The following is a 21,195-nucleotide window of genomic DNA, read 5'->3' as shown; positions in this document are numbered from 1 at the left end:
TTGCTGCCCCCATTTCTCCGGTGGAAGCCTGGCACCCTCCTCTACAGCAGTGAGCGAGCCAACACCAGCCAGCCTCAAAGGAACGGGAGGGAAAGCAAACATATTGCAAACGCTGTATTATCTCCTAAAGCGCGGATGCCACTTTTAATTTCTACTGATAACTGGATGACTATAAGAGCAAAATTTTACAACGATGATGTGGAGTAAGGTGCTTCCCCCAAGGAATAAGAGAACTACATCAGAGCAAGGGGTGGTCTTAACTTTCAGCTGCCCTAGGCCAGCTGCCCTACCACATCCTCCTCTGAACAGAGCACATGGAAATTAGCCATGAGAGGACCAAAATCCCCAAATCACAGCCCTGCCAGAGGGAATCGCATGCTGCCTACTCCTGAAAGAACAAGCCAGCTACCACCACAGGCATTTCAGCTCCGTGGTGCCAATCACACTCTCCGCGCATTGCAGTGGCATGTCTAAAAAGTCAGCTTTTACCACTGACATTTTGGGGAGTGAGGGAGGTGCGGAGCCAGACGGCGATAGCATAGCTGGTGTTTAACACCCGAAATACCCACCCATCCTCCTGCCACTCACCTCCTCCCACGAAGCCAGGAGCGTTTGCAAGACACTGAAAAGCACAACGGAAAGGATGACTCCCGTGGGTTGCTTTTAGGAAAAATTCACCCACCAGCCTGGGCGTTATCATCTGCACCTCAGGAGTGTATCGCCACACGATGATTGGCTGGGCCGGTATTTCCTGGCAAGGCTAACGACTGGATTTAGATTACCAAAGCAGCAAGGTTTATTCACTGTATTTTTTTTGGATAAAATTTTAAGGCCAAATTCAAAATGCACAGTGGGGGGTACAAAAATTTTGCCCACAACAGAGCTTCCAGAAAAGCAATTTTGCAGGCCAGGAAAAAGCAAGCGTCAGTACTGGCAGTCATACACTTGCTTCTCTTCCTTGCAGAGAGCCATTATATAGTGTTTTCTAAAATTGTAAATGTTCTTTCTGGCTCACAATGGGAAACAACACTAACATGCATCACAGGGTGTGAGATAAAATGCGCGGCGCTATTGTTGCCTTTGATTTGTCTTCCATTTATATCAGGTCTCAGTAAGAATTACACAAAGACAGAGCTAAGATTTTTCTTCTCAACTTCTTCACATTTCATCCTTTGTTTGGTTCATAAACTCTAGGGTCTAACTAGGATGCTACATCAGAGACAGGGATTTACATTTAGATAACATAATGCAAAGAATACTAACAACCATAATCCTCCCCGCTCCGAACAGCTCCAGAGTTCTTCCCAGCTGACCTCAGCTTTGTAAAACAGGGATCTGGCTTATTTGCTTTAAGCTGAACATGTCTGTCTTTCTCCTGTAACCTAACATGCAGGGGGGGTTTGGTTGGTTTTCCTTTTTTGCCTCCCCCCTTTTTTTCTTGATTTTAGCAAGTCTCACTCCCCTTGCTGCCCCTGGCTTAGTCTCTAGCTGTGGAGATGGCTCCGGTTTGTAGCCTGGGGAAAGGACCCTGAGCACGGTGGGGGAGTGTGGTAATTACAAGAGGAAGGCCGCTTTGTTTCTTGCAAGTTACCTAAAAAAAATAGGTATCGGACACCACCAAGAACAACTTTCCGATTGCAGGACGCTTAAGAGAGACAACTTTTCTTCTTCAGGACCCCACTCACTAGTCGTGGGCAAGCAAAGAGACAGCAACGTGCATCAGAGCCCCAGCAAATCACTCTGGAGAAGTCCTGGGTCAGGTTCATCAACTCTAATCACTACCAACATTGACACTCAGGTTCAGCGATTTACCAGATTCACAGCTCAGTCTAGCTGTAGGGGGACAAGCACTAGGGGCTTTTTTGTCTCCCAAACAGCTTCTAACACCACTTCCCCCTATATGAGCTCGTACCCAGTGTTTGAAGTGGTCCATCCTGCTGTTACCGGTCACTCTGGGAACCTCATAAGCAGAAGAACAAGGGGTGAGAAATTTACTCTAGATTTCACACATATCAGAGACTTACTTGAATCAAAAGAAAGTAAATACAAATAGCAAGTTAGACCAAGGCTGGCTTATGACTGGACTATTACCGTTACGTTGGGTAAAAATTGGAGCAACTCATTTGGAAAGCTTAAGCACATTATTTCCTCAATCACCTCGCCTACACTCCAAATTACTGAAGGTTCCTCAAAGTCCTTTTGTATCTCAAAGCACCAAATAGAAACCTGAGGTCAAAAATACAAACGACGTAACACAAAGTCTGAACAAAAGTATTTAAGAAAAAAACAAAGGCGTGGGGGGGTGGGTGGAACTTTCCATTTTGTCTCAATATGTTTCTTATCAGAGAATGTGTTTTCAAAAAGACCAGGATTTTTTACTTTAGCACCGGAGATCATATCCCCTCTCCCCATCAAACGCTCTCTTTTAACACAGAGGTTGTTCTAGATGTCAGCAGGCACAGGTCAGTATTTTCAAAACTAGGTGACTAACATTAGGAGCAATTTAAAACAGAGTTTAGATCCTGATTTTCAAAAGGTCCAAGCGCCCAGCAGCTCCAGCTGGCTTCAAACAGTCTCCCTTCATAAGGTGTTTGGGATGTGCTCAGCATTTTTGAAAATCAGGCCACGTAATTTCGGATCCTAAACACGGACCAAAAATTCAATGCCAATTCTCACTGCTTTAGGGATGACACCACCTCTCTAACCCGTGCTTAGAAAGCTTGGTGACATTATAACTAACAACATGGCTTTTGCCTTCTTTTTCCCACAACAGAATTTACAGAACTGCCAAAAAACCCGGTGTCTATCATGAAAACTGTCAGACTCTTGAGTCTAACAAGATAACTATAATTTTCCTTGAAGCTATTGAGCAAGTCTATAACGTCTCCCCAAATCCTCTTAATAGCTGACGGCTAAGAAGGGTTCCTTACAACGAGGTGTCCTGTAGGTCAGCCAGAATACAGCGGCCAGTGCTGTGGGATACTCGGAAATGCCACATGTCATATAAAAGTACTGAAACCCAGGCTGGCACGCTGCAGTACTCAGCCCTTCCGTAATGCCATCCCTCTGCCATGGGGTGCCAGAAAACGTAAAGGCTTAGACTTGGGATCTTAGCACCGAAGTCAAGACCTCTACCAATTAAGCCAGAAGAGAATAATTGTATTAGCAGTTGATAGCAGCAGACTTTTGTTCTGCAAAAGGAGCATGATACGCACACGTTAAAAGCATTTCCTCAAGCTAAACTCCTTCGGACTGCTGGATCTGGACCACGTTTTATGATTTATTCATAACGAAGAGCTTCTTCGCTCACGAACTTGCAGATGCCCAAAGCCTTTTCATAATACAGCTTTCAGCTGTTCGGGGCGTAAAAAGAAGAAAGAAACTGATATAGTGGTTCCGCCCTGGGGTCAGCCAGCAGCAACGTCTCCCCTCTTCTCCCTGTGAGCACCCGCAGCTGGAGGACGACACAGAGCTTTTGCCAGCACCTAGCACGAGGGTCAGAAAGAGAGGCTACAGATGTGTGCTGTGCTACAGGTCTGCAAGAATTTGCACACCGGTGCAAGGATTGCCGCTGCCCACAGTCTCCACAAATGCCTCGGCGTCTGTTACTTTCACGGGAACTAGTGAAGCTTTCAAAAGAATGCGAAGATTGCTAATCCCCTGGTGCAAGTGACTTCAGCCTTGACAGACGTTTTGCCAGAGTCACAGATAAAACTGAAGGATTCAGCCATAAAGGATTAGGAGTGGTGTCATCTAGAATTAAGTCACTGGCCTTGAACCATGTTTACGTTCAGCCTTGTCAATAGCAAATTTTGCAATCTTAAAAACAAGGTTTATTGAGTTTCTTTAAATATATATATAACTCTTGATTTCCTTAGGAGGTTTAAAAGTCTAGACAATTCACGTTATATTGTTTTATAGTTTCCATTTTTTACTACACTTCAGTGCGCTAAAAACCATCAATCTGACAGAGTGCGGAGACTCAAATAACTTCTTTTCACAACTATGCACAGGGTGTTTCTTATGTATATAAGGAAAGCAAGGAAAGAAAATAAACACCTTGCATGGCTCTTTTCACATAGAATCTATTTTAAATAGCACAGACTCGAAAAGGGGAGGGCCCGAAACATCAAAAACAGGTGGTCTTTGCCTAGAGGGTTTATAGTTCACAGCAAATCTAGATAAATACCTTGCCTACTTAGCTACCCTGTTATTCTGATGTAAGCACCTAAAAGAGGTCTCTACACGAGCTGTGCTTTAAGTTAAAAGTCTGTGGCCTTCCAGTTATCAGGTGTTGAGATTATTTGGGGTGGTGGGGGGAGAAATAAGCCTCGTGCCTTCATGGGTTGTTTCAATTCACACGGAGTATCTGTGACAATGCCGAGCCCTGATTGCAAATCTTACGAGGCTCTTAAGCGCAGGGTATCACTGAGCCTCAGCCTGATAAATCCTGCTGAAATTTGGGAGTATTGTGCAAAGCTAACTGGGACTTATTGTGCAGTGAAGTTCATGAGGAATTTGCACAATGGAGGCTAGCCTGATTTTACACGATAGCCACAGGTTTTAGGCTCGTTCAATGAATATGGTCTTGCAAAAAAAAAAAAAAAACGCAACAGCTGAATAAAACAAAACTTCACCTAAACCTCAAACGTACCTTAAGCATAGGGAAGGAGGAGGAGAGGGAAAGTCTCCATGTCATGTCGCTTCATGCGGCACCTCGCAGAGGTTTTGGCTGCTTTGCCTCCCACCATCAAAGCTTGGGAATGCGCCTGGCTTAGGCCAGGGCAGTCGGCAGCAGCCCCAACACCGCACCAAAGCCACCGCAGCTACTGCATCCCGCAGGCAGCGGGTGGTCCTGCTGCACAGGGAACCGACTGGAAAGGCACATGTGGAGTTGATCAAAATATTTCTAACAAAACCTTTTTCCTGAATCAAATTACTTTTTTTTTTTTTCTTTTAAAAGAACAGATAGTTTTAGGGGAAGTGTCATGTTTTCAAGGAGTTGTACAAACGCAGCCTGAGAAGCCCAACATTCCAGAGAAACATTGCTGGCTCTTGCCAAATTTATGAACTGAAGCTATCAGATTTCTGTTAAAAAAAAAAAAAAAAAGTAAAATATCTCCCAAATTTAAAAGAAAATGAGTATTTTTTTGCTTTTGTAAAACAAACTTTCACGGAGGGAGGAACAGGAGGGAAGTGCTTCACTAGCTAGCAGAAAGCACCGCTGCGTGTGTGCATTGGGCATTCATGCAACAAGTATTCCTAGCAGAGCTAAGCGAGCTGATTCTTCAACCAGCAGGAGCTGGAGGAAGCTTGCTGGTCACAGGTGGTACGTGTATAAGACAGCAGTACAACTGCGTTGGAAAGCCATGAAACGGATGCTCCAAGTAGGCTGATAAGCGTGCAAAGCCATGAAATTTAGGCTGTGCACTCCTGAGGGAGAGACAACTGCGTACGGCACCTTGCAGGATATTATCAGCTCTAGTTCAGGAGCTGTGCTGCATGGCTACATGCCAGTAACGAACAACGATGGTAGTAACAATACTAATGGTTAAAAAGATCCTGCTTATCCTTCTGCATTTCCCCTGCCAGCAAAGCTCTTCACTCAAGTTTCATTTCCTTAATACAGTGGTATTTCATAACCCAAGAGACGACTTAATAGTGTACCAATTATGGTACAATAGAAAGTATAATGAAAATAGACCCAAAGTAAAGCTCGCTACGTTCAGTTTACCAGCTCTTCACTCTCGTGACACGTTTCCTTTAGCAAGCTTAAAAGTTCAGATTCATTTTAGTTCTGCCTCTCCTCAGGTTTACTAACTCTGAATTAATGCAGCTCCTTCCGCAGTCCAAATACGAAAGAACTCTGCAAATAGCTGAAAGAAACGATAAGAACTCCAGGTGACACAGATCACGTACTGTACACAGAATTACTATCCCCAGAGTGAGCCCATGGAGCAGCGTTTTGTGACATTCATCATTAAAGTTCAGTCCTCGGAGTGCTACCGTTATGGTCACGCGCAGCCGGCTCTCCGCTGATAGAGCGGAGCTTGTAACCAAAGGCCACCCCTCCCGAGGGTAGCGTAAAAGCAATTTGAATATCAGGCCTCGGGAAAGGTGGGTTTCTATCCTTAGCTGCTTTTATTTCAAACAGTCTTTCAAGGGCTGCTAGCGGGCCAATCAGTTTAAGTGCGCGATGATTTATAACAACAAAACTGTGAAGTCTCCGGAAACTAGAAACCAGTGAAATGTGGAAAAAAGAGCTGCCTTCTTGCCAAAACAAAATTCCTGGTGATATATAGTGTTGGATGAAAGGCAAAGTATTTTGTAGGAACACAGAACTTGCACAAACCTTGTCATGAAGGGTCTGAGGGCTGCTGGGTGGCAGCCTCTCTGGTGTCCTCGGCCACCGTGGCTGAGCACAGCCAAGGCTGGACTGGCCTCCTGCCCTTCCTCCAGCTTCCCTACGGACATATCCTCCCAGCTCTGATTTAATCCCGCCGTGGGGACACACAGCAGCAGCACCAGGGCTGCTCAGTGAGTGACTGGGGAGCCCCGGCTGCTCCAGGCAATGCCTCCTCAGCGAGAGGACAAGGAAGACAGCAGGTGTGAAGTGTGCCCGGCAATTCGTACCTGCTGCAGCGGCTCTCAAAGGGTTACAGCTCACTCCTCCATTTCCAAAGCCCGCAGCAGGTTTAACTACTTCAAGCTATCATCAGACAGGACAGGGATACAGTAAAGCATGGAGCAGCTTCAAGTGGTGCCGCTTCGTTCTGCATACGCGTCCTTTGGGTCCTGGGGTTTTGCCCAAAGACTCTTCCACCTCCCAGTCAATTAAGAGAAGGTGCAAAATACCAGAGAAATGGCATTTTCTAGCAATTGTGATAACCAAAGCATATATAACCAGCTACTTTAAAAGCAGACTTTGAAATGCCACTGGCTCGCTTCGTTCTGAGCGCGTTCCCAGGGAGAATGTCAGGTCGCATAACTCATTTGTTATCTTTACACAGAGGAGCTCCACTAAGCACCAGCCATCATAAAAATACTAACATTCCTTTTTGTGCAAAACAAATATAAAAGAAAAAACGCAGCATCTCTCTTAAAAAAAGCCAGTTAGCACTTCCAAGATTACCACATGGTCTGTAAATAGCAATGTCAATACGCCGGGGAGCTGCACTCTTCTTTGTTTAACGACAGCCTGAGTTACTCAAATAGAGGTAGCAGTGTTCCAGGCCTTCGCTGTGACACAAAACTACATTGCGCATTCATTTAGACACACTCTTCCCATTTTATTTCCCTCAACGGCTTAAAAAATACCAAAAATTGCAATAGCATAAGAACAGCATTTCAATCTAGCCATATATAAAGCACTGCTCTCCTCTGGGCAGCACGTGCCCGTCAACACCTACTTTATATATACTTTACATATACGAAGGGAGGTGTCAGGGAGAAAACTGCAGTAACTGAGGTCACGTCCTCCATGTTTGCGAAGAAACCCCCTCCTACATTTGTCCGTCATCCACGGACCGTTTCGTGTATTTACAGCTAGCCATTTTAATTATATCTAAATATTTATCTCCAGAGTGGCTAAATTAGTAGGTATTTAATTCTAGTGATACAAACACCTGATGGCTGGGTGCTCTCATTTGCCTGTAAATGCAAAACACAAGACACTGAATTCAATTATGTGGCAAATGTCCACAGGTACCTCTGAGGTATCCGACATCCCACACAAAATCTGTGCTTCACATGCTTAAACAGCTCGCTCTCGTGCTTTATTGGGAGGGAGGGGAGAAGAGAAGGACTTGTGTTTTGTGGTTTTTTTTTTTTTAAATCTTGTTTGCAGTCATACAGCTAAAGCTTGGAGATTAATAATAAAAGTGCATATGTGACAATGCAGAAACAAATATTGTTCAATGTCAAATACAAAGCAGGATGCAAATTTATTTTTCTGTTAATTAACCAAGCTTTCATCTCAACTGCTCTGATCTGTAACTAAAGCTCGCAAGCTAGTTTCAAACAAGCCTGGGAATTAAGCAAACAAAAAACCCCCAACCGCCCTAAACCAAAATGCCCCGACCCAACAGTCTCCTAGCACTGGTTAGCTAATTATGTTTGCCATTTTTTATTCTGGGGGACCTAAACAGATTAAAACAGGTTAAAAGGAACAGTCCTCTGCCGCTGACCTAAGGGCGACGACAGTCCTCCTCGGAATACCACCAGCTATCAGCTGTTGGCAAACACTGCCAGGAACCGAGGGGCATCCCTGAATATTCTGAGAGAGAAGAAGGGGAAAGGAAAGATGGACAGAAGGATGGAGGGGAGGACAGACAGAAGGGAACGGAGAGAAGAAAGAACAAACCACTGGTCCCCAGCACTAAATAACATTACATTGCCCTGCAGTTATGCCTAGCCTCTAAGGATTTGCTTTCCAAGCTCTTTATTGAAATTGTTCAGGTCCTTAACTCACCTCCTGGGGGGTGAATCGGGGGGGGGGGGGGGGGGGGAGCGGGGTTGCGGGGAGGAGGGCTGAAAAGCCTTAAGCTAATTAAGCGTGGCTGAAACATGTTTGATGAGATGGGAAAAACACGATGCTTTTGAAAGGGTGAAAAATCTCCAACCATCTGGTAGTGGCACTGCAGAGAGAAAAAAGAAGGACACAAAGGGGCAGCTCTCCGCAGCGAGGAGGTACAGGACTTCTTTAATTACCAGGTCACTGAGACCATTACCGCTCCCAATGCCCGCAAAAGCCCGCGAAACGAGCTTAGGAGGCTCAGCAAAAACAACAGCTCTTAGCAAGAAAAGCATCTGTAAGAAAGCGAATCGGAGCAGATTTCCCCAAGATACGTCCGCTAATTAGAAATGATAGGTAATAGATGGGGGCGGTGAGGCCTCCGGATCAGAAGGAGACTTTTCCCGGCAACCTTTCTCCTCTGATTGCTGTTCTCCAAGGCCCTGCAGATGGTGCTCTCTTTAAATTAATACCACCCTGCCAGCCAGAAAGAAGCTTCTGTTGTACTTGGCAATACAGGTGAACAGCCTGCGTTTAGGTTTCAAAATGAATGCCCCAGGTGCTTCATCAATATGGCAAGCAGCTGATGCGCTCCAGCCTCTTCAGGCCTGGTTAAGGCTCATCTGTGTTTTCCCATCTCTAAGACCGGCTAGAGAAAAATCGCAGCGTTCAGAGGGCAAACTTTGCACACCGGAGCAAAATCTGAGCTATCTTCGCTCTAAATGGCTTTGTCAGCCATGAGCTGCGAATGTGCCGGTGTGACCCAAACGAGGAGCCCCCCTGCCTTCTCCTCTCAGATGAGCTGGATGCGGCGACGGCTGCCTACAGGTGGAGGATAGCAAGGAGCAAGCTGGTTTCGACACCAGAAGCTGTGACCAAACCCCTGCCAAAAAGCAGAGTGACGCTAACTCTCGCTTCGGGATGCGAATACGTGCAGCTGATTTCCTGCCCTCCCACACGCAGATCCTTCTCCAATTACTTCAGCTGTGTGCTGTGATCCACCCAGATTCGCAAGCTGCGCCAGAGCAGGCTATATCCATCCTTGGATGGGAGACCTCATTAAAAGCAGGAAGCGGTACTGGCGATCTGATGCATCGCCCTGCGCTGCTGCCTCCAGGATCAGATACCGGCCAAGCCAGGCCTTGGCTACCTGTGGTCATTAAACATCCCACAGCAGTCGCGATAAGCACAAATGGCGTTAACCCTATTCTTCGGCCAAAGCTCAATGTGAATTTCTCTCCACTAGGCTCCCCTTGAAGGTTCATTTGGAAAGAGCTCCTGTGTCTTAAACTGTCACACTTTTAATTCAGCACTGTTAAACATTGGCTGCATGTAACGCCAGAGGGAACAGTTTCACAAGCAGATTCTGCGATCTCTGTATATATCAGTTTCTAAGATAAGTTGCGTTCCTTCAGATAGGTACCAGATATATACGTATTTCTTATCATCTGCTTTTCACGCTCACACACTTCAAGAGCCAACTGGATCTGCAAGCAGAACTGCACGCCGAAAATCTATTCCTCTCCACGTCCTATGCAACGCTGGAAGCAGGCAGTATTAGAAATATTGTTTGAGGACTTTTTCCTTTCTTTTCTTTTTCAAGGAAACTTGCCCCTGTTGCAGGGCGGGGAGATTCAAAACGAAGCTAAAAAAGCACCCAAGTTTTTGGACGCTTACCTGGAAAGCAGCTCTGCTCCAGCTGGCCCTTGATGCTGTGGGGGGCTGCAGTACCACCACGTGGTTACTGATTCATCCAGTGCGGATCGTGCAGTTCAAGACTCAGGTTTATGTGTGCAAGCAGGTTTATGATGAGACAGGCATTTAAAAAAATGACAATTGCATAAAGTGACCACAATAGCTCTACTTACTACACACTGGACAGTTACTACTTTGGAAGACGGCGAGGTAAGACAAACAAAGCCACAGAGGATGCCCATTTTGCCAGTCCAAGACCAGTGTGGGAGTTGTTAGCTCCACTCACATAAGAGGAACTGTAAAATAACTGCTGTCCCAAGAAGGAGGCCCCAGAAAATGAGACCACAACTCTCCAAAAGAGACCACAACGCTGGTCTCTCTTGGAGATCCAGCTTTGCAGACCGATGCAACCACCAGAGAGAGGAGGCTCCTGCTATCCAAAGGACGGACTGGGTGTGCTGGTAGAGACCATGCCAAGGCACTGTGTGAAAGCGCAAGGTGATATAACAAGAGTTAGGGACAGTGACTGAACAGAGACACAACTATAGCAGCCATGAGAGTCCACACCCAAGGGAGGGAGAGGGACCGTGCCAGTGCTTACCATTGCCCTTGTACCCTGCTGATGAGAGGACGCTGGAAATAAACCCCAGTTCAATTCCCTCTACATGCTGGAAGGGGTCAAATCCTTACCCTCACATCCTAGAGATGCCTGCAAGGCAGTTGTGAGAGAAAGCCCCTTCCATTCTTCCCATGCACGTTGAGCTACCAACCTGTGGAGCCCTTTCAACACTCAGGAATAAGCAAAACAAAAGCGTAGCTGCTGCACGCTCAAAAGAGCAAGTCCTGCTCAGTCTTCCATCCTCTCCAGACCATCTGGGTCCTAGGGCTGACAGAGGCTCCACACTCGGGTACCGGCACCCCAGAGAGGGGGAGATGCTAAGACACAGCCCTGCTGACTACCTCCCCGTTTAGTCTGTGAGCTTTTCTGCTAATCCTCCCTGTTGCCTGGAGAGCTAGAAGAATCAGCCAATTTAATTTCCTTGAATCGAGCTGCTGGAGTTAGGTACTGATTTTTCAGCACTGTGACATCTTATTTTGAAGCACCTGGGGTATCTCCATTTGCGCTCATTTGACGCTTTTGTGCTACATTTCAGGCTGACAGATCATACAAACACATCCAGCGAATGCGTTTTAACTGACGGAACACCTTGTAACCATGATAGCATCTGGCCACAAATTGGGAAGCTCAATTTTTTCCAGCCACCGAGACAGTGTCTTTGCCGCCCTGACCCCCTACCTACACACTGTTGTTAGCCGTGACCAGGGGGCAATGGAGAAAAGATTATTGACTTTTTCTCCTTAGAATCCAGAACATGGTTCAACTGATTTTCTATCCAGGTAAGAATGGTATATCCTGTAAGCGACTGCTTATTTCCTCCACAGAGAAAATGCTGAACGTGTAAACATGCCGTCTTTCAAGGGCTGTCAAGTAATGTAGGTATCGAGTGTTTTTTGACAGGATGCTGTAAATGGAATAAAGGCGGGTTTGGCCTCTGCTGTAGCTATGATTACTGGCAGAGCTATGCCCTTCACACTAGTGATGGGGGAACAAACAAACAAGGCTGCACATCCGCAAAGGGGAATAATGAGACAAAAGGCTTACGTGTCCCAACATTTCAGGGGAAAGACCCTACGCCAGTGAAACAATAACAGAGGGTGTTTTGTGGTTGATATTTGCTAGCTGCAGAAAGATCTTTTTAAGAAAGATCTTAAAATTCAGGACAGCAGTCACAAGTAAATTCTGAACCTGGCAGAAAAATCCTTAATAAACATTTGAGCAAAGAACAGTGTCAATCAGGTATGGAACAATAACACTACAAGCACCCCAGTAAGTATATGGGCAAGTAAAAGACAAAGTTATTCTGTACTCTTCATATTTCTCTTGGATCTCTCAAACAAAACCAGGTATTTTTGCAGCTGCCTATAGACTCTCTGTAGCGGCAACCCAAAGTGCATGGTCCAGAGCACCTGCTTTGCAGGACTGGTTTAATTGCAGCTACAAACACAAGAATTCTCCAGGAAAGGATGCTCCAAAGGTCATGCAAGACCTCAAAAAGGAGATGCTGAACTTTTTGTTAAATAACAGGAAGTCCCAAAGAGCTGCACCAATGTGCTGAGATACCACGACTGCGTGATTAAGATATAGATGCAGTCACAGAGACGTAGGAGGCGATATTAAATGCTAGCTTGCTCCCTGGCAGACAATTCACAGTGACTAGAGACAGCGTCAGCTTGGGCTGTTGGGCTAACGCTATGGACCAGGTATACTGGTGGTGACCTCACACGCTCAATCTGGAGGTGAAATGTGATGAAAGCCAACCAAGTGGAGGAGAACTGTTCCAGATGGCAAGATCTGCTCAAGAGAACACTCACCTGTCAACTGCGTTAGAGAAAGGTGAGGGGAGAGAAAACTTGGTGCCAAAAAATTATGAGTAACAAGCAGAAGAAAGGAAGAGGAGATCCAGAAGTATGAGGAAAGGGTAATGCTTCGAAGATCTGAATGAGATCGGGTGGGAATTTTCCTGCTCAGGGTCTGCAGTAGTGAGAAGCAGATTTAATCTCAGTCGGGGTCATGCCCTATTCAAGGCAACCTCCGCTTTACAAGCTGTAGACACATCTTCCCCCTCCGTGTGTAACAGTGCCTCCTTGTACAGCACTGGCCTTCCTCCCCAGGTGCCAAGAGCAACTGTACCCCCCCAGCAGAGCCAACACCGAGGGGATGCACAGAGCAGAGCTGAATCAAAAAGTGTGCCTCCTGACCCCCCTGATAGCATGCAGAGTGAGTAAATGCCGCCCTTCTCATATGAAAACAAGGTTAACTACTCACCCACACCATTGGGCACAACTACGGCAATAAAGCTACTGATGGCAAAGCAACAATGTTGTTTTCCCGCTCCCCTAGAAGAACAAGCGAGGGAATCTTCTGATCCTAGGACATATGCTGCTTGCTTTGAATTCCTTCCTGTTCTGTACTTGAAATAAAAGACAGGTCTTCCAAAACGTTCCCTCCCCACTCCCAATGCTTGTGGTTTTTTTTCCACACTTAGTTACGACCGCACTCCACTCGCGTGCGATTCCACAAAAATCACTGGCTAAGTGCAGTTTCTTCCCCTGCTGCCCTAAGTGTGTGGCCATTTGCTTTTATGAAATAGCTATAAAATAATGCAACAAGCCAGGCAGCGTGGTACATCCGTACACAACGTAAACAAGGGAGAGCACAGAATTTCCAGTTCCCAGAGCCAGCTCGGTTGGATCTGTGCGTATGCCATCATAAACACACTTTATTACAGGAGGTAAGACTCCAAAATTAATCAGTGCGTACCAAAATGAAGCCTCCTTTTGTAGCAGACAGGGCACAAGAACACAAAATTTGTCCACAAGGGATCAAATTCTTTCCTTGTGTAGCTCCCTGCACTCCACTGGTCTGCTGGACCTATTCTAATTTAAGACCCAAGTTCTCGCTGTCACAAACAGGAGTTAATCCCACTGTTCGGACGCCTCCGTAGCTGTATAGTATATTTAAAAATGGTGCCGTTTGTCTGGAGGTGCTAAAGCTAATTTCCAGATATACTGTTAACTATGATGCCATCTGTAACAGTGCAGTCCTTGGCCAGCGAGCCCTACTTTTTCAATATGTTACAGGAAAAAGTTTCTAAGATGTCAGTGTCTCTCCCATATTCCTTTCACTTATTCCTTGGGTGCTATTTGAGATGAGTTCAGAGAGATACGTGATTCCTTCGCACAAGGCACCGCTGTCACTCTGGAGATTTGAGCTCAAACCAAAGCCTAGTAGACTTGGACACCACCAGATGAAATATGGATTCCATTATCTTTCCAGTTTTCATATGCTAAAAGGGCGCTATCGGTATCTTAAAGCTCTTTAAGCCTTGTAGCTCACAAGTACAAAACACGTAACATCATGTAATACTATTATAAATATATGAGGACTCAGAATGACTTCATAGCATCTGCTTTTCAGTCGGGTTTCATGACTTTATATTTTTTGGCATTCCTGCCATGGAAAATAAAAATGAAAACGGCACTTCAAAATATCCCATTAAAAATATCCAGTTTCTCCTCCAGCTTCTCAGAGGAATTAATTTTTTTTTATTTCTTTTTATTTTCTAGATATGGAGAAGAGTTCTAAAAATTATTTTACTTGATTTAATGCTGCGTGTGTTTCAATTCAGTACTGTAACATGAGTTAATTAAACTAAACAAAGGCTGCATTGTCAACACTTTCAGCAAGAACAAAGACATGATATTTTTAAATGAAATAAAAATTGCCAATTCATAATAGTATTTCTATTCTGCTTACTGAAAATGAAATGAAGAAAGCAATCAAATACACACAATAAACCTTAAACACTATCATTGTTAAAGTATGCCTTTTTCTTGTTTCTTTTTTTCTTTGCTTTTGGCTTTTTGTCTTGTACCCTACCATCAAGCCTGAGAACATAAAGTGACTGTGACAGCAGACAAAATGTCTAAGCTGAAAAATTCCTTACATTTTCTACTTTTTAAGCACACAGAAAAAAATATATCGTTTGTCATTGAAATACAAATGAAAAATAATTAAAACTTAAAATTGATCTTGCACCATCTAGTCTTTACATACATTCAGGCTAGAATCTGATATATGGAGAGTAAGGAAAAGAAACAGATTCCTTCTGTGTCAGGAAAAAAAAGATGACTTTTTTTCCCCCAGGAGATCGAAATCAATATCTGGAGCAGACTACTGACAGTATAATAACCGCCCCGTCCTGCCAAGGCACAGTGCTGCTCAGCACGGCCCGGGCAGCACCCTTAGGGAAGGCCTGCAGGGGGTCTGCAATCCATTTGCCGCGTCTCTCAGAGCCGGGGAGGAACATCGTTTTGGGCAGCTATGTGCTGCCTGATTGTGGTATGACTTCTGCACCGGCCCGTGCTTAGAAAGTGAATGATCCTCATCACCTCCACGGTCCTGCTGGTGCATACCACTGCTCATGACAACCCGCAAGGGGATGTGGATCAGCTACGCTGGTCCACAGAAGCGATGCTGCCTCCTAATAATCTTGCTGATCCTTCGCCGCCAGCGAAGCGACTGCTGATAGGTGCTACCCTCTGCTGATATAAGAGCCTGGAGACCTCCCACTTCAGAACTGACAAAGCCACCAAAAACGTAACCACAGGCACTGGGACCAAAAAACCCGCTCCTCTTCCGCAAGCTGCAGCATGGAAGTGGAGCACAGAAGGGCACAGAGCCACTCACAGGCAGGTCAGCCTCACCCATATTCAGCTTTTAACAAAGCTACCCCAATTCCATACCTACGCAGGACATTTTAAGTGCGTTCATTAAATTCAACATGCTGTTTGCAAACTCTGAAAAAAATGCTGCCTCCCCTTCCAAAAGTAAGCTTTTGCTAGGCTAAAATGTTTCTTTTCCCTGCCTACAGTTACGGCCTTTGCTATGTTCACAAGGCATAGAGATTACCTGGACATACTTTTCTGCCACAGCTACGATACCTTCAGAAGAGCAAAGTGCTTTGCACCGGGAGATATAGACTGAACAGCACTTGGACCACCACAGATCCACCACAGCAGGCTGGCAAGCAGAATTTGGTTGCAAAAGCTCCTCATCTGGCTGATATCGCAGCTGCAAGTTCATCCAAGTTTCATGAAGTTCTCGAGAAAATAAAAGCACGTAAAACGAGGCTTCTTAAAACCTAAAAGGTATCCCTTGGATAAAGGCACTTTTTGGCTTTGCAGTGATCATCTTGTTACTCTGTACCTCCAACTACTTCCAGCTACTTGCTTTGCAACAGTCCACCCCTCTGCGTAGCTTCGAGCTTGAGACGTTTTGAGTTTGAATATCCTTTCGCAATTTTCTAGTACCACCGCACTTCCAGCATTTCTGCAAAAGGTCCAAAAGGTGCACCTTTTTTTTTTTTTTTTCCTTTGCCAAATATCAATACCTGTCAGAAGCAGATTTTAAAGATACATTTCATATTTAGGGGCAGGAGCCAGACTAGACCGTAACAGCCCAAAAAATGTCATCTGACCCATTCAGTACGGATTGTTATCAAAGACCAAACACACTGTATTTTGATGTGGGATATTTATTCCTTTCTTTTTTGGGCAACTGAACAAAAGAAGTTGGAGCCTTTATACTAGGTCTTCAGAAGCCACAACACTCCAAAATATCTCTGTATTCTTTTATTTCCAAAGAAAAAGAAAGTATCTTTTTAAGGACAGATAAGGAAGATTTTTAAAATGTCTTCCCCCCCCCCCCCCAAAACATCTCATCCATTTCCACTTGAAGCTGAAAAGAAGTTTGGTTAAGACATATAAGGTAGTTACAATTGCCATGACTCAAGAATAAAGATGTCAGGTTTGTCTGAAAAGATCTTTCTCAAGAAGAATTTCGTTTCTCTACAGCCACAATGTCATATGCAAGAAAGTCATTATTTTGACATTATTTATGGCTGTACCAATGCATGTAAAATCCTATAAACGCCTGAGACTGAAACTATAAAAAATTGAGAGCTCTTTTCCTCCAAGTTTTGGAATATTTAATTCCCTCCAAGATTATGCCATAAAATTATCTCTCTTGCTGAAGTACAGATGGGCAAATGACCTGAAAATCCAGCTGTCGAAGCGAAGAATGGATGAAATGATGGCTACAGAGTTACATAGCTACTCAGGTAACAAAGACTGTTAAGCAGAACTGGGCTTAGCTAAAATAAAAATGAGACAGAATTCAAATTTACAGTAAACAGGCACTGACCAGAAGATGGGCAAAGGAAATCACACAATACTGCAAATGATTTAAACCACGAAACCTGCCCCAGCCTGTTCCCAAACCTGCCTGAACATTGCATGGTTCATACAGAAAAAAAAGACAGTCGATACAGTCCCCTAAACACGGCATTCAAACAGGCTAAGATGCAACTGCACGGAAATACCAACTGTAAGGGCTGTGTCCTGCTCCAAGCTAAATCCCTGGACACTTCAATATCCTTTCATTAGGTGTTAATTATAGCATTTTGCTCCTTGATTGTGCTTCAGCAATAACCCGCTTCTGCATTTCTGGACTTGTCCAATGGAAAATGAACATGCCCTCTGCCTAGGAAGGATGCTACCCAACCACTCTAAGGGTGGAGAAACATCTCAGGTCAAGCTCTAATTGTGTTCCAAACAGCACGAGAAGACAAAATATTTTAGCCCGAATACAGAATAGAGCCAACACAGAAGTAATGGCTACTTCTGCTCCTATTCCAGTGCTCCCACAGAAATCCTATCCTCCAAAAAGTTAAGCAACTTTCAGAGATGATGAATGAGGGAAATCATCGCACCTAATGCCTCTACGAAGGGAGATAGTAAGAAGTGGGAAACAAGAAGAGAGAGGGGAAAGCAGGCGCAGAAGAGGAAATGGCTACCTATTCACACAAATAAACATGGGTTTTATTTCCATGTGCTGCAAATCGTGTTGTGGAAAAACTGTCCTGATTAAAACTACAACTAAATGCTGAATACACGGTCATTACAATACGACAGGACTACGTCCAAGTGTACGTATAAAGGGACTGCCGACTGGGCTATTAAAAGCGTGTACACTTACCTAATCAGCAAATAGGGCAGTGATCACCCCTTGCTCTGCTTTTTAATAAAGGGATTTGAGAATATTCCCTAATCTTATAAGAAACATAGATTTTCATTATTCTTTTGTGAACTAGAATGAGTGCATTATAGTAGCTGGGAAAAAAATTAAAAAGCATCTTAGTTTGTCTTTTTTCTTCAGTTGCTCCCTGGTAATATATAACTTTAAGTTACGGTAGGGGAAAAAAGGGAATAAATTGGCACATGCTGTATTTTATTACTGATTTTGGAAAAAAGCAACAGCAGGTTTTTTATGAAACACACACAGTGCCTTACATTGTTAAATTCTTCAGGGTAATCTGGCTTGTTTCTTACTGTTGGCAATGGAAAACAGTAGTGAGACTGCCAAGACTTTGATTCTTCGTTCCCTTCGTTCCTCTGGGCTCCCAGTGCCCCAGAACCTCAAAAGTGCCAGGATCCATGACTCCTTGGTAATACGCACTTCGGCATGAACCTGGAGCTACGAAGCCAAATGAGCTACACAGAAAGGACCCTGCAAGCCCTAAAATCCCTCCAAACACATCGATGAGCGGGTAGTAAAACTTGCACAATTAAATGAGAAGCTTACCTACGGATTGACAGAGGTTTGCAATCTCAAAATTAACAACAAATAGTCACTGTTCCACGGAAAAACAGATCACTGAAAGAATTCCTAGCACGCTTCAAAGCCACAATCAGTAACTAAGCAGAAATCTAGCTTTAGGTTGGAAAAGGGACTTCGATCTTTGTTGGCCTTTTAGTGGCTTCCACAGCTCCAGAGCTGGGAACGGCACAGGTCGCAGATGACTCCCATTAATCAAATGGCTCCCGGTGAGAGAGAGAGGGAGGGAAGAGGCGGCTACGTGCTACCCTTTGCTCCGGGATAAGCTTGGTAACACAAAAAGAGTATCCGATATACAACAGAAAGACCAGGTAGTTTGCAGTATAGCTGCTACGTTTGGCTATGCATCTAGATCCGGTACAGGTCAAAACCACTTAAGATCCTTGTATTTCTATTTACTGAGACTAGCAGCTCCATGGAAGCTTTTTTTCACGTGGTCTTAGACCAAAATATGCCATTTCATCGTATGTCAAATTTACTGTGGATGCTGCTGGAAAACTATTTAACTGAATCAGTTTATGAGCTAGCACTTGGGCTACGTGAAATAATGTTACATATTAAAACTATGCCAGGCAATCTCTTCCCATTAAGAGGAGAATATATCTTATTTTATCAGCCTGAACTTCAGCTGATTGTATTTTTTTACCTCTCTGTGTCCAGATCCACCTCACCTTGTGGTGAACTTTCAAAATTCACGTCAGGGTATGCGCCCACCAGAACTGGAAGCATCTAGCAAGACGAGCACTGAGGGTGCTCTACATGTTCTTATACCCATAAGAATGAAAATAAGCAAGGGAAAGCTTTCATTTCCTTCCCTTCTCATAACCCTGAAAAAGCACTCATTTACTTTCCCTGACCCAAAGACAGTATGTTCAGAAGCGGCAGCTAAACAGAATATCTATGCAATTACCTAATGTGCTGTTATCCCGCATGTAGACGAAACACATCATCTCTTCTTATCACGGAACTGACCAAAAGCTCACTTAAATCAATGAGAATCCTTCTCTGGACTTCAACGAGCTTTGGATCAGACGAATCCTGCACAGGAGCAGTACCTGAGCCCCCAAGTAGGAACACATTCCAAAATGTTTGGAAAGAACCTTTTACTTAGTACTTGAACCTTTTAAATCAGGGACAGGAAAAGGATAAGTTCCAAGAACAACCCTTTTCTGACATTTCCTTCTTTTCCTTAATGTTACTTATTTTAATAGCAGGTAGAACAGATGGTGAAATATAATCTCTCCACGGAGAACTAAATGACAGCGACTAGCTGTAGGGGACACTGAAGTATTAAAGAGAAGGAAATGTACAAATAATGAAAGTACATTTTGTCCAACTTGCTTTTGATGAGGCATAAAATAAAATGTAAATAATTTCTATTAGGAGGAAATTAACATAACTACTTTGGTATTTGCAATCAGAACGAGCTGGTATTACACAACCTGGATTTGCAACTGAGGTAGCGCAATACCATTCACCTGGATTTGAAGTAAGGATTATATCAATTCTATTTTCACCATCAGTAATAAAGTACAAAACCGACACCATTAATATGACTGATAATCAAGAGATATGATTAGTCTCAACCTGGATAGGCGATTAAAAAGAAAAAAAAAAAGGAGAGAGGAAATGTTGTTTAGCTGTATATGAACAAAGAGGTTCTATTAACCTGGGTTTCCAGTGAAGAAAAGTGTCAATATTACTAACACAGGTGTGCAATTAAGTTGGTGTCAATGTGGCTGGGAAAAGGAGTTCATAATTAGGACAACACAGTTAGTATTGACCTGAATTTTCAATAAAAATCATGTCTGCATTTTAATTTGGAACTGTAGAATTCATCCCTGTGTTCTACAAATGACCATATAATTGTTAACTTGCAGCTACTTTACAATTAGACAATTATTTACATAAAATGTTATTTTTTATATTACCACGTGCCTGTTACAAAGGCTGAGCTGAATGCCGGGTTCCCAGAAGTGTCCAACACTTAAAATTAAACTTCTACGTTTCTTTGCAAAAGCATTACAAAGGATTTAAATACTTTGCTTCAGGAAGACTCTGTGTTCCTGCTCCAAATATTGGTTTCTTTATTACAATTGCTAGTTTTATTTAATTACTAGTTAAATCTCTATTAATGACCTCACAAATAATTATCATACCCATTTATTGTAAATACTCTCAATGCTTCTAGCGAACATGATCAAGAGGGTACTTAAATGGACATAAATTAGTTGTTTAATCAGCCTTATGCACTTTAATGCAGAAAAGCAACAATGAGAAGTGTTTATTTTAAAGTCACTTTAGAACCTGAGTGTGCACTTTTTTGCACTTATTTTCCTATGTAAATCCAAGTCCAATATATCAAAACAACACTCACGTATAGGCAAAAAAGGATTTTTCTTAGGGGAAAAAATCCCACCGAAAGCTTTTATGTGCTCTTTCCACGTTTCCTCACAATACAAAAGGAGAACATAAGCCCAGCAGAATTCTCTGGCTCAATCTATTTTATAAGGAGCCTCACCTCCTTCTTCTTTTCCTTCTTCTTTTTCCTCTGCACCACAAATCAAAGGTATCTCAACTTGCGTCATGTCTTCTTGGTTCACCAACGGCTCTGAATAAATTTGATAAAAAGAAGATGAACAGTAAGGCTTTTCAGGACAGACATAAAAGGATCAACATACGCTAGAGA

General features: G+C 43.8%; 1 protein-coding gene across 4 annotated transcripts in view; it reads right to left on the bottom strand.

Annotated features, from left to right (window-relative positions):
- MACROD2 (mono-ADP ribosylhydrolase 2) overlaps nucleotides 1-21,195 on the bottom strand; it is an 893,215-nt gene that overhangs the window by 21,364 nt on the left and 850,656 nt on the right. For all 4 annotated transcript variants that reach the window (XM_063327858.1, XM_063327857.1, XM_063327859.1 and 1 more), the window contains one exon: nucleotides 21,028-21,117. In XM_063327858.1, coding sequence (XP_063183928.1) covers nucleotides 21,028-21,117 — 90 coding nt within the window. The remainder of the gene's footprint in view (nucleotides 1-21,027; nucleotides 21,118-21,195) is intronic.

Source organism: Chroicocephalus ridibundus, chromosome 3, assembly GCF_963924245.1.
Source record: "Chroicocephalus ridibundus chromosome 3, bChrRid1.1, whole genome shotgun sequence".
Lineage (NCBI taxonomy): Eukaryota > Metazoa > Chordata > Aves > Charadriiformes > Laridae > Chroicocephalus > Chroicocephalus ridibundus.
This window is presented reverse-complemented; position numbering and strand designations above follow the sequence as displayed.